This window comes from Phascolarctos cinereus, unplaced genomic scaffold (genome assembly GCF_003287225.1).
Source record: "Phascolarctos cinereus isolate Bilbo 61053 unplaced genomic scaffold, phaCin_HiC Scaffold_5;HRSCAF=322, whole genome shotgun sequence".
Classification (NCBI taxonomy): Eukaryota; Metazoa; Chordata; class Mammalia; order Diprotodontia; family Phascolarctidae; genus Phascolarctos; species Phascolarctos cinereus.
Window position 1 is genome coordinate 181,309,494 of NW_027555958.1, and position 13,795 is coordinate 181,323,288.

At 37.6% G+C, this 13,795-nt stretch overlaps 1 protein-coding gene across 1 annotated transcript in view; it reads left to right on the plus strand.

Annotated features, from left to right (window-relative positions):
- The window catches only part of TBX18 (T-box transcription factor 18), a 38,712-nt gene extending 26,892 nt beyond the window's left edge, over window positions 1–11,820 (plus strand). Inside the window, 3 exon segments of the mRNA XM_020969933.2 lie at window positions 6,463–6,557; window positions 8,256–8,767; window positions 8,769–11,820. Of these exon segments, the coding sequence (XP_020825592.1) occupies window positions 6,463–6,557; window positions 8,256–8,767; window positions 8,769–8,981 (820 nt within the window). The 3' untranslated portion in view covers window positions 8,982–11,820.
- Window positions 11,821–13,795: the final 1,975 nt, after the last annotated feature.

Here is a 13,795-nt window from a genome sequence, read left to right on the forward strand (position 1 = left end):
GATTTTAGAAGTGACTTTTAAAAGTAATAATAATGATAGTCACAAGTAAAATAGAATGAGTATTTCATTGGGGGTCAGAAGACCTGGGTTTGAAGCCCAGTTCTACCACTTAATACCTCTGTGACCTTAGACCAATCATTTCACCTGATCAGGCTATAAGGTTTGCAAAGATTAGCTATGCAACAATAAAAACACTGATCATTCCACAAAGAGAGAGCTTGTGGTAAAGGCTAGTATGAATACATATGAGACGACACTCAGCCTGTGTTGTCTACGTGGTAGCCAAAGTTTGTCATTTAAGATCCTTCAATTCAACAAGCATTTCTAAGTCCTTACTATGTGGAACATACCAGGAATATGAAGACAAAATGAGAAACAATTCTAGCCCTCAGAGAATTGGAATGAGAGTGGGAGGAAAGAGGTTAGAATAAGACATTTAAGAAATAAACATGCTATAATTTGAGAATAGAGACATGGGGGATCAGAAAGGACTTCCTATAGGATGTGGTACCTAAATTGAGCCTTAAAGCAAGTTGAGAATTCCAAGAGGCAGAAGTAAGAAGGGACATGATGGTCAACTTGTACAAAAAACATGGAAATGAGAGAGGGAAGAGTGAACTTGGACATGCAAAGGAACAGGAAATAGTTGAGTTTATTGGAATAGAGAGTAACTGAAAGGGAGTAAGTGAATCAGTCTAGAAAGGTCTGCAGGAGCTAGATTGTGAAGGGCTTTAAATGCCAAAGTAGTTTATATTTTATCCCAGAGGTAATAGAGAGCATTGAACAATTATTTTTAATGAAAAGAAATTAGCAAAAAATAGCCATTCAAATCGGTTGTTTAGTTTGACTTCAATAACAGCTTGGTTGAATTTTTTCCTCTTACTTTTTTTAAACTTGTTTTGTGTTATGAAAATTTGAGCTCCCTTCTTGTACGTAAATTCCCTCTGTCCCTTTTCTTGGGTTCACTGAAAATATAGGAGTGAATCCTATATTTGCATTAATTTTTAACTTCTTAATTGTTTCAAAATATTTGTGATTACAATTTTTATATCTAAACACATAAATTAAATGAACTAAACTTTAAAATTATCAGTATGACATGAAAATATTGGCTATCATGTGGATTGATGACTAGTGTAAAGATGCATTATATTGACTTTTCCAAAAAAAATCAAAACCACAGATAGATAAGATGTGTACTTTGAAAAGCTAAATATTTTTAAAACTGCAAACTCTCTACTACATGAATTTAAAATATAATTTACTTTGACTAACAAAAACTGTATTTTTATAGAAAAGAGAGAACAGTTTTACCTTTTAATGTCATTCATTTCTTATTTACACAATTCAACTCGACAAAACCTTATTAAGTTCCTTCTATGTATCATAAACTCTGTTAGGTATGGGGAACAATAAAGACCAAAAAAAAAAATCCAACTCTCCAAAGGCCCTGCCTTCAAAGAGCTTACATTCTACTGAGGGTGGGAGGGATGCAGACAGGGAGGTAGATAATAGCATCTACAGAGAAGTAAATATAAAACATTTTAGATATTATTTCTGGGTTAAATATAAACCTCCTTTGGGGTGGGGCGACAGGTTAGACCATTTTAATAGATGTGATAACAAAAAAAAGTCATAATGAAAGATTGGATTAGATTGATTTCTTGTGATTGCCTCTGCTGTACACATAATCTATTTGACCCACTTTAAAAAATTGTAATTCTAATGTTTTTTTTCATATATATAGTAAACACATTGGACAAGACAAGACGTAAACAAAGGCCTCTAATTGTTTAAACTATATAAAACAATTCTCTTTAATTAAAAATGCTCCTTTCCAACCACTTTACAGTCCCACAGGCTGTTTTATAGGAATCAGTAGCTTCAGCCCTCAAAAGCTCTGCTGCAGGACATTTCCAGAGTGAAAGAGAATTTATGTGCTGAAAATAGTTTCCTTCTTCAGCAAGGCCTCAGGTTTGACCCTATAAAATTTTTTACTCAGGAAGGTACAAAAATTTCTCCTCTTTAAATACTTCGGGAAAAACATAACCATTTTACTAAATAAACTTGGCCATTTGATAGCGTAAATTAGGGTGGTGATAAAATGTGGAAATTGTTCGAAGGCATCTTGTATAAATTATCGCCTTGGCCTGGCTCCTCCAGGAGGGGCCTTTTATCTTCTCTTTAACTAGAAGCAAAAAGTCTCCATTACTGCACAAAATGAAGGCTTGGGTTTTTGTTGTTTTTTTTTTTTTCAAATGTCCAGGTTCAGCTAATAAATATTTTATAACGGTTTCCTGCAAAATATCTCTGATCCTTTCTGGGGCTTGCAGCCCGAAAACAGCAATCTCAGAAGAAAATATTGATGGCTTCACATCTGATCATTCATATATTTATAACCTTTCCATATGTCTCCTCTAAACCTGGCCTTTGGGCTTTGTTGTTGATGTTAGCTTGTCCCCAGGCAATTTTGTTTGTGAGTTTACAATGAGAACATTATGAACTTGCAGTAAAAAGATTGTGGGTCATAGATTTAGAGGAGGAAGGGAACTCAGGGATCATTTAATCCACCCCCCTCCTTTAAGAGATGAAGAAACTGAGGCCTGGTCAGGTGAAATGATTGGTCTAAGGTCACACAGAGAGTAAGTGGTAGAACTGGGATTTGAATTCAGGTCTTCTGACCCCCAATACAGTGCTTGTTCTATTTCGCTCTCCATAAATGATTCTCTTCTCACATTGCCTTTAATTTCAGGGATTCTTAACTGGTTTTCATGGTGTAGACTGCTTTAGCATCCTGGTGAAGCCTATAGACCCCTTTAAATGTACAAAATTAAATATTTAGAGTTACCAAGAAGACCAATTTATTGAATTACAGGTATCAAGATGTTTTTCAAAAAATATTAGACCCAGGTTAAGAATCTTTGTGCATTAAGCTTAGTCTCAAACTAGCTCATATTCTTTTGAAGTGATAAGGGTATAAATTTTAAATTCTCAATGTCAAGTGACATAATGCATACAAAGTAATCTGCAAACTATAAAGCTCTCTATAAAGTCAGTTAATGTATTAATAATATTATTGTGAAACATATAGTCACATCCCATCTATTGTCCTATATTAAAAAAAACCCCAACAACCCTATAATAATACCATTCATTAAATGGTGTCTACCTAATTTATCTGAAGAATATACTAATGTGACCCTTTGGGTTATCAAGTCAAGCCCATCCAATGAGCATTGATTAAGAATCTTCTGTGTGCCTGATCATGTGTTAACCACTAGGCATAGGAGGCAAAAGAACAGACTCTGTTCTCAGGACACGCTCAGTCTGATTGGGAGAGATAATGTGCAAACAATTATGTAAGGTACATACAGGATAAATTGAAACTAGCCTTAAAGGGAAGGCGCAAACATTAAGGGAGACTGGTAAATCTTCAGTTCAGCAAACACCTATTTAGAGCCTCCTGTGCTTTCCAGATACCCTGCTATGAACTGAGACTAGAAAGACAGAAAGGAACATAGTCTGCACTCGGGAAGCTCACACTCTACTGAGGGAGGGCAACATGTAAATGGGTAGTTAAGCAATAAACATTTATTAAGTCCCTATTATATGACAGTTACCATGCTAGGTGTCGAAGACACAAAAAGAGGCAAAAAACAGCCCAAACCTCAAGGAGTTCACATTCTAATGGAGGAGACAGGCAAACAAATATGTATACACTATAAATAGGAAATAATTAAGAGAAGGAAGGAACTAGAATTAAGACGATTTATGAAAGTCTTCCTATGGAAGGTGAGATTTTAGTTGGAACTTAAAAGAAGTCAGGGAAGCCAGTAGGCAGAGATGAGGAAGGAAAGAAAGAAGGAAATACAAAGTCTTAAAGTATAGTAATTCCTAAAACCATCAAAATGGAAATACAAAGCAATTTTGAAAAGCTTTTTGGGAGCAAACTTAAGGATTCAAAGTAGTTTAAAAAACATTATATTGTAATCTAAAAGTGCACACATATTTAGAATTAATATTAAGTTCTGATATATTCAGTACAGGCAACATGGAGGTAGAGATTTATGTAGCTACATCTGCAAAACTCCTCAGCAAAGAAGTGTGCTTTCAAAGCCACACCACCGTTGGATGGTTCTGAATCACAATTTTGTCACTGATGTGTGGTCTCACTTAAGAGCTGTGAAGAGAACGTTGGTGTGGGGGAGTCGGGGCACAAGCCTGTAGTTCCTTCTATGGGGGGAGGCTGAGATTGATCGATCTCTTGGGCTCAGGAGTTCTGAGCTTTAGTTGTTTATGTCAGTGGCTAGGGATGTGCTTCTACAAAATTCTGCATTGGGGAGAGGGGGCACAGGGCTACCAGCCTGCCTAAGGAGGAGGGACTGGCCTAAATCAGAAGACTTGGTTTCAAATGAACACTTAATTACTAGATATGTTTTCTTAGGGCAGTCATTTAGCCTTGGAGCTTCTGTTTCCTTATCAGTAAATTGTGGGTAATTATATTACCTACCTATCTCACAAGCTGTCCTGAGGTTTAAATGAGCCAATGTGTATAAAGTACTTTGAACTGGAAAGCTTTGTAAAAATACTGTTGTTGTTCTTTTGTCATGTCTGACATCTGACTCCTTGGTGTAGCAAATATAATGGAGTGGTTTGCCATTTCTTTCTCTAGCTCATTTTACAGATGGAGATATTGAGGCAAATGGAACTAAATGACTTGCCCAGGGTCACACAGCTAGTAAGTGTCTGAGGCTAGATTTGAGCTTAGGAGGATGAATCTTCCTGAATCTAGGCCTGTCACTCTATCCACTGTGCCACTACTAATTGTAGACAGAATTTTAAAGTTGAAAAGACCTTTAGAAATTAACTTGCCTAGGGAGACTTAATCTGAAGTCTGTGAACTTGTTTTTTTAAGAAATAGGTAGGTAACTGAATTTCAATATAATTGATTTCCTTCATAAGCTTATGTATTTAATTTTAGACATTTAAAATGCATTATTCAGAGAAGGGGTCTATAGCCTTCACCAGACTTCCGAAGGCAGCCACGATACAAAAAAAAGTTAAGAACTCTTACTCTAGCCCAGTCTGACCATTTTACCAACAAAATAAGCTAAAGCCTATGGCAGTTGTTAGTGGCAGAAATGTTACTATAAATTAATCCAGGTTCCTGATTCCTAATTCAGTATTCTGTAGCACTATGCTATGTAATCTCACCAGTGTATTCATTTTCTGCAGCCAGAACAGACATTTCCTAACATATCCATTTTGTAGATTTCCACTACCATGACAGATGCTGGGTTTGTAGAATCACAGAATCTGAGTCAGAAGAGACCTTAACAGTCATGTAGTCTCTACCATTTATGAAAGAAATTCGACGCCCCACCCCCCTCCACACACACACACACACACACACACACACACACACACACACACACACACACACACACACACACACACACACTTTCATAATATACGGGGCAACAAGAGGTCTTGCAGCCTCTGCTTGGAATCCTCTAAACAGGATTATCACGTAGAGCATGAATAGGTGTGATCTCCAGGAGCCTTCTCCTCCTTCCACCCTAACCCTTACCAGCCCCTCCTTGTAGCAGAGCTGGTTCTTAATCTTTTTTGTGTGTGTCATGTTTCTCCTTGCAAGTCTGCTGAAGCCTAAGGATTCCTTTTCAGAAAAAAAAATTCTTAAATGTATGAAATAAAATACAAACGACTGAAAAAGAAGTCAAAATCTAGTGAAAATAAAGATGAGGTTTTTTTCCCCATTCAAATAAATGACTCCTGTAAATTTTATTTACACATTGTTTCTATTTACAAAGCTAATGATGTGTCTTTGCAGCATTACAGCCACTCAGTACACTTTTGATGTTTTCAAATTGCTTTATGTAGGTTGTCATGTTTGAATCTCAAGACAACCCTGAGGTGTAAATGTGATAGCCATTATTATCATCTCCGTTTTACAGAAGAAGAAACTGAGCCTTATAGAAAGTAAGTGACTTGTCCATGGTCACATAGCTAATGAATTGATAATACTCTACCCTCGGATACTGGTTAGCTGTGTGAACCTGGACAATACATGTAACTGCTGTTAGCCTCAGTTTTTCCAATTGTAGAATGGGGATAATAATAGCACCTACTTCCTAGGATTGTTGTAAGTATCAAATGAAATAATAATGATAATGCACTTAGCACAGTGCCAGGAATATAGTAAGTGCTATGTGAAGCTACTATAATTCTTCCTGCTTCCTTGCAACAAAATTGTATGAGGGTCCTAAGGTTTCTGTTCTGTCTATAGCAAGCACCCGACTTTCAAAAATGCATGACTTAAGAGGTTAGAATCTATAATCAGCAGTATTTTAATCAAATATTTAAAATATTGTAATAAACTATTTGTATTAGAAAGTGTGGAGCAAACTGAAGCTAATTGAACTTTTGTTTTTCAACATTTAGAATGGGTTTGGAAGCTTTAGTAGAGTCATATGCATTCTGGAGACCCTCCCTAAGGACTCTCACATTTGAAGATATCCCAGGAATACCCAAACAAGGTAAATGAAAATCCTGTAAAGTCACATGGGCCAGATATGCAATGTGGTTCTGATGCCAAACTAGGGCTCAAAAAGTTTATTTTATTTTCCTCCCCAATTTGAAAAAGAAAAACAAAGCCTTTGTAACTGATATGAATAGTCTAGTAAAACAAAGTCCCCCTGACCATGTCCAAAAACATGTAACCTTCTGTTCCTTGAGTTTTTCACCTCGGTCAGAAGGTGAGTAGCAATGTGTTATATGAGTCCTCTGGAATCAGGGTTGGTCATTGTAATGATAAGAATTCTTAAATCTTTCAAAGTTGTCTACTTTTGAAGTGTTGTTATTATTGTATCGATTCTTCTGGTTACGCTCACTTCATTCTGCATCAGTTCATATAGGTCTTTCCAGGTTTTCTTTGAAACCATCATTTTGCCAATTGAGCTAATTCTTAAGACCATTGCCACCAATGGAAAAAAATGCATGATCTTGTCTCCCCTGATAATGGTAGCCTAATCCCCCTGCCTTTCACATTCCTCGGGATCCCTCTATATTCAAAGTAGTGGTATATAGGGATTGTTCTTTGGGGCTTGAAAAGATCCATAATTTCACCAGAATAAGTGGTGCTTCTATAGGAATCACCCCACCCCTCTCCCTTTCCCTCCCAGTAGTGGATGTTTTCATGAGTTTCTGTGGCCAAAGAGAGTCATCATCTGTCCATACTGAGCCAGGGTGTACCTCAGTCTTTACTAAGCCTACATTCAAAACTTTTCTAGCTTGTACAGAATTACTATAAATTGTACTCTGTTGGCAAAACTCTTGAGGACAAAAGGTCAGTTGTATTTTGCTTCAAGGCATTGGAGTGTGGAATAGTAAAGAAATACAAGATTTGCTTTTTAGTTGAAACTTCGTGATTTCTTTGGTGAGGGGAACTCCTGGCATGAAAATTCCTCCACCTATACAGATCAGCAACTCAGCTGCAACTTACAGTCTTAGAAAATTAGACTGAGGAGGAGGGAATTGGTGGTAAACCCCAACAACAACAAACCTCTTAGATGACAGATTGAGTCTTGGATATTATTGGATTAGTGATATTGCATGGAAAAAAGGCTTTACCGCCTTCACCTTCAACATTGTCTCATTCCTTCCCTTATCTATCATTCCTTGCCTTTTCTACTATCTTCTCAAATCTATTATATATGTGTATACATATATATATATATAGCTATATATATATATGTACACACATGTGTGTATATGTACATACCTATGTGTGTATATGTATACACACACGCATACATATATGGGTGTATATGTATATATGTGTGTGGGTGCATACATATATACCTATGATGTGCATTCTACAGGTCTCCTATAGGGAGACAATATAGGTTCAAAGAAAACTAATGGGGAACAATGTGAAAGTGGGAAGAGGAGAAAGAATGGTGACAATTTCAGATCAAGGTAAAGCAGGAAATTAAGTTTAGATTTGATAGAAACCTTGGGAAATTCAGAATTTGTAATATTCACTACAGTACTGAGACCAGTTTAGGAAGCAACTTTAAGATCATCACCACTTTTAAGAGGGGAATCTGAATTCAGGAAGCTCTCTTGTGATTAAAATCCTTAAACATGTCTTTAAGTTCTTTAATTTCAAATGAAATTGAATCAAAAGATAGCTGAGTGTCATTGGCTGTTTATGTTTTATTAATCTTTTGTAGGAAACACAGGCTCATCTACCTTACTTCAAGGTTCTGGCAATGGAGTCCCTACCACCCACCCTCATCTTTTATCAGGTTCTCCTTGTTCTTCTCCTGCCTTCCACCTTGGGCCAAACACAAGCCAGCTATGCAGCCTGGCACCTGCCGATTATTCTGCCTGTGCCCGTTCAGGCCTCACCCTCAACCGGTACAGCAGCTCTCTGGCTGAAACCTACAACAGGCTCACTAACCAGACCAGTGAGACCTTTGCCCCACCAAGGACCCCTTCTTACGTTGGAGTTACCAGCAGTACAACCGTGAACATGTCCATGGCTGGCAACGATGGAGACACATTCAGTTGTCCACAGACCAGCTTATCTATGCAAATTTCAGGGATGTCTCCCCAGCTCCAGTATATCATGCCTTCACCATCTGGCAATGCCTTTGCCACCAACCAGACCCACCAAGGCTCTTACAACACTTTCAGGTTACATAGCCCCTGTGCTTTGTATGGATATAACTTCTCCACATCCCCCCAAACTGGCTGCCAGTCCTGAGAAAATTGTTTCTTCCCAAGGAAATTTCTTGGGGTCCTCCCCGAGTGGGACCATGACCGATCGGCAGATATTGCCTCCTATGGAAGGAGTGCACTTGTTGAGTAGTGGGGGTCAGCAGAATTTCTTTGACTCTAGAACCCTGGGAAGCTTAACACTGTCATCATCTCAAGTGTCTGCACATATGGTTTGATGGAGCCTTTAATCAAAATGTAACTTTTTTCTAGTATATTTTCTGTTCTTAGCCGTACGGAAAGACTATCGTTTTGTGACTTGTATAATGTGTATATAATAGAAGAGGAAGGTACAGTGAACCTTTGAATTTGCTCATGGTGAGATAATATATATATATATATATATATATACATGTTATATTTCCATGCTGTGTATACATAGCCTTTTGAGTTATTCAGGCTATACAACTGCAGCCTCCATCTGGCAATCCCGTTGTACAAAGCGTTTGCAATGTATACAACATATTAAGCTCAAATTCCAAAACTTTTTTAAACACAAAATGATATATTTAAAGACTGGCCCTGATAACTAAACATTTTTAACTTAATTTATCAGAAAAATTCTCTAAACATTTGTTACACCTGTGTTGATAATCTACTACTTATGACTGCTGTTATTCTTAGAGATTTGGAAGGTGTGGAGATCTTAAGTGCAGAAGGTCACTCAAAGACAACATCATACATTCTGAGCTATCCATAAGAGTAGAATAGCTTTCTTTCTTTGACTTTGTTCTTATTCAGCAGGGCTAGCATGGAATCTTGGAAAACAGCCTGGTATAGTAAATAGATGGGGCTGCCTCGAGTGTCAGACGATCTGGGTTCAAGTGGTACCTGTGATGTGTATTTACTATGTGACCACAGGCAAGTCATGTAATCTCTCCCTACACATTTCTCTGAAACTATAAGTTATAGATAAATCTCACGTCTGTAGTGGAATTCCTATACTGTGAATCCCCCATACGAATGAAACTACAAATCTAGGCCAAAAAAAATTTTTTTTAATCCTATGACCTAAAGTCCTTTGTGATACTGCTTCTTGGAAAACCAGCAACATCACTGCATTAAAAAAAAAGAAAATTAAGGATTTGTTTTCATTTTCATTGCTCAGCAAGCATATTAGTGATTCTTATTCCTCTACAGAGAATGCATTTGTAGTTATTTTAATTTTTGCTCAAGTATTACCTAATTCTACAATCAAGGAGACTGAAATATGTCTGTGTCCAGTTGTCTTCCAAAGTATATGGCACTCATATTTTGATTTTCACTAGAGAATGCAATATTTTAATCCTAGTAAAATGAGAAAGCGAGAGAGAGAGAGAATACTTATTTTTAATAATTTAAATCCAGCTCCACATTCCCATGATTCTAATAATGAAATACAGGAAATCTCTATTTTAAATCAAAAGGATTAATGTTGTCAGTTTCCCCCTTAGCTGTGCTTGGGTCAGGGGTGTGAGGGTCTCTCTTGCTTTGGGATCTCACTACTAATTGCCTAGGTTGGAATTCTTGACCTAAGGTATATAGATGAGGGGAGGGAGGTTATGGTTTTTATTTATAACATAGTGTCTTCTAACTCCTACGGCTTGGACACTCGCCCTTGTAAGCTGCCCTCTGTCAGAGTCTTTTCCTGTGTAAATTGATATGCTGCCTTTTGGGTTTTAAATAACACTACAAAGAATTTCTGTGGGTCATCTCCATGAATCTGCCTTTTGGAGTCTCTCCTGGCATACTAAATAATAAGGAATTTCACTGGAGGAATTGTAAAGCCATTTCATCTTAACATTTTCAATGCTAAGGGAATTTTTAACCTGAAAACCAAGAAAAATGCAGAGTTAGCTTTGACTCCTCTCTCCCCATTTTGTATGTAGATCTGGGGGGAGGTTGTAAAGCAAATTACTTTAATACTCTTATCACAAGACAAATGAAATTAGCTGTATAGGGAGAGCCGTATTCCTGACCACTCGTTGAGAAAATGAAACAAAACAAAACAATTGGACCTTTATGGACATTTCATATGTGTCAGGCTAACAATGCTATGAGTTTATTATGCCTCTGCACTGAATTAATTGGTTGAATTCAGAACTTCTTAACCTTTTCGGCAATCTGGTGAAGCCTTTGAACCCTTCTCAGAATGATGTTTTTAAGTGTACGAAATGAAATACATAGAATTATAAAGGAAACCAATTATATTGAAATTTAGTTAGCAAATTATTTTTAGAAATATCAGTTTATGGGCCCCAGGCTAAGAACCCCTTCTTTAATCCATCGTTTTGGTCAGAAAAAGCAGTGTCGGTCATGATTTGTTCATTAATACAGCCTCAGGTATTTAGGAATGCCATGAGACTTAAACAGAATCTACATGGGACAGGACTCATGGTTTCGATGCCTGGCCCATTTCCTTTCATGTGTTCTATATTCCCAAAGCCTGAGTTTCAGCAGTTCAGCATGATTCTTATTTTATTTTTTTTTTACAATTAACAGGAAAAGATTGATGTAAACTTTTTGTAATGCCTCAAAAAAACATAGTGGGCGTATCAGCACTCTGCTTGTGTACAATAACTTCTGTCTGGACAAAGATTTGGAATAATGCTAAGAAGACTAAGTGTATGAGTAGATGCAAGGCTGTATGAAAGCTTGTTAATATTCAAGGAGAATTCTCAGTGCCTTGGGAAAACAGGAAGAGGTACTCATTCACCTCCATGTGTGTGCACATAAAGAGTATTTTTTTTTGTTGTGGTCAGTGATTTGGAGATGATTCAATGCTACAGATGTGTTGCTTGTTTGCTTATTTTTTTTTTTAATTCAAGGTCATTTTTATTTTCTGCAAGACTTCACAAATACTACTCAAATTTTTTTTTCCTTTAAAATCTTACTGTAAATAGTTATCACTGTGCCACCATAAAGACTTGCTTTTGTTATATTAAATAGTATCATGCATTGGTATCTGTAATTATCCATCCATATTTTATTACTACAAAAATGCCACAGAAATTATATTAAAGTATGTATCTGAACACATTAGCTTGTACGAGGATTATTGGAGTGTTTGCCGTGTGTGTGTGTGTGTGTGTGTGTGTGTGTGTGTGTGTGTGTGTGTGTGTTTTAAAGAGCAGTCCGTTATGAAGCAAAGCTATCAAGTGAAGTTCAGGGCCTTCCATTACAAGGAAGAAGAACAATTGGATTACTGTACATCTCCTGGATGTTAGAGCAGTGACTGTGCCATTTAAAGGTAAAAGTCATGACAAATGCTGAATATATCAAGGTTCTCATTGTAGAAAAGAAGACATAGGATTTTCTCCCCCTTCTCCTTTTTCATCCTCTTCTGAGTATAAGAGAAGAAAAGAGCCTGGGTGCAAATATGAGTGTCTTGAAAGCTGACTGTCTGCTGACTGATCACTTTTAGGTAAACAGGCTGGAGTCTATTCCAAGGCATGACAGGAGGGGGTAAGGGCAGCCCAGTCATGACCAGTCAAGAGTTTGGAAATGCACAGTTGTGTGGGTGAGACCTTTCTGGCTCTAAAGGGAGGGTCATCAACCTTTCTAGAGTGAGGGTGCCAAGTTACTGACCCCTGCTCTTTTGGAATGCCAGGTCATGGGGTTTGGGGAGAGATGCTGGCAGCAGCTTTAGGCATGGGACACTTAAAAGAGTCTTCTGGTACAAAAATCACTCCTCTCATTTATTCTTTCAGTTAGAGATTCATTTGGGCTAACAAGCCTCTACTTTAAAATACTGATCCCCCTTGGGAAGGGTAAACTTGGTAATAATTCGAACTAAGGTATAAAATTAATTAGATTTTTAGCTTGGTTTTCTCTTTGCATCATCTAGTTAAGGTTGACTGAGGGAACATGAATTTCAAAAGTGTGAGGGTAGGGTGGGGGGGGTGAGTTAAGTAATTTTGGAGCAGGTTTACTTACAAGACTGGGAGAGATGGGATTAGGGCACTATGAGTGCATTAGAGGCCAAAGGAGGGGGAAGGCTGTGAAAGACAAATTTTGAGTCATAAATTTCAAGCTTGAAGGGATTTTAGAGGTTATTAGTTCAACCTGCTTACTTGGCAGATGAGAAAACGGAAAACTAGGCGTGTTAAATGACTTGCCCAAAGTCCCATGGGTAGTAGGTAGAAGAGTCAAAATTTGAACTCAGGGCCTACAGCTCCAATTCCAGTGTACTTTCCACTCTCCTGTGCTACTAACATTGTGATTTTGCTAAGGGCGGAAATCAAATAAATGTTATTTAAATACTAGCTGTTGAGCTTTGTGGATAGAGCACTATACTTGCAGGCACGAAGGCCCTGAGGTCAGATATTGCCTCAGATACTACTTACCCATGTGATTCTGAGCAAGTCACTTAACATCTCTGACTATGGTCTCTAATGTCCCTTCCAGGTCTAAAACCAAGATGAGAAAATCTTTTGGCCTGTTATACATTGCTAATTGTGATACTACAGCATTTCTTTCATGTATTTGTTCTGGCTGTATACCTGTGTATAGACTGCTTTATTTCTAAAAATTACTCCGAGGTTGGCATTTTCTGTGAGTTATTTGTTGACTGATCACCATAACAAGTGAAGTTAACTTATAGTATTAAAATGGAGATTAATAGTAACTGCTGCAGCTCACACTGCTGTAAGGTTTGCAAAACATTTTCTTTATAAACAATCCTGTGAGGTAGGGATTGCAAGGCTTGTCCTGATTTTTACAGGTGAGGAGACTGTGGATATGAGAGGTACAGTTATTTGCCCTTGGTCAGACAGCTAATAAGTGTCTGAGCAGGGTTTTAACCTAGGTCTCTGAATCCAGTTCTCCTTCTACTGCCTGTTTTGAAGATTTGTGCTTTGCTAGGTTTTCTTTTTCACTTCAGTTTGCTAGTAATTCCTCCCACCTTAATAGAAGGGTTCTTGAGTTGCTCTGACACTCTACCCTGCCCTGCCCCTCCCCAAATTATCTTCTTATGGCCAACTTTCTGAAGCTGAATCTTTTCACGCCCAGCTAT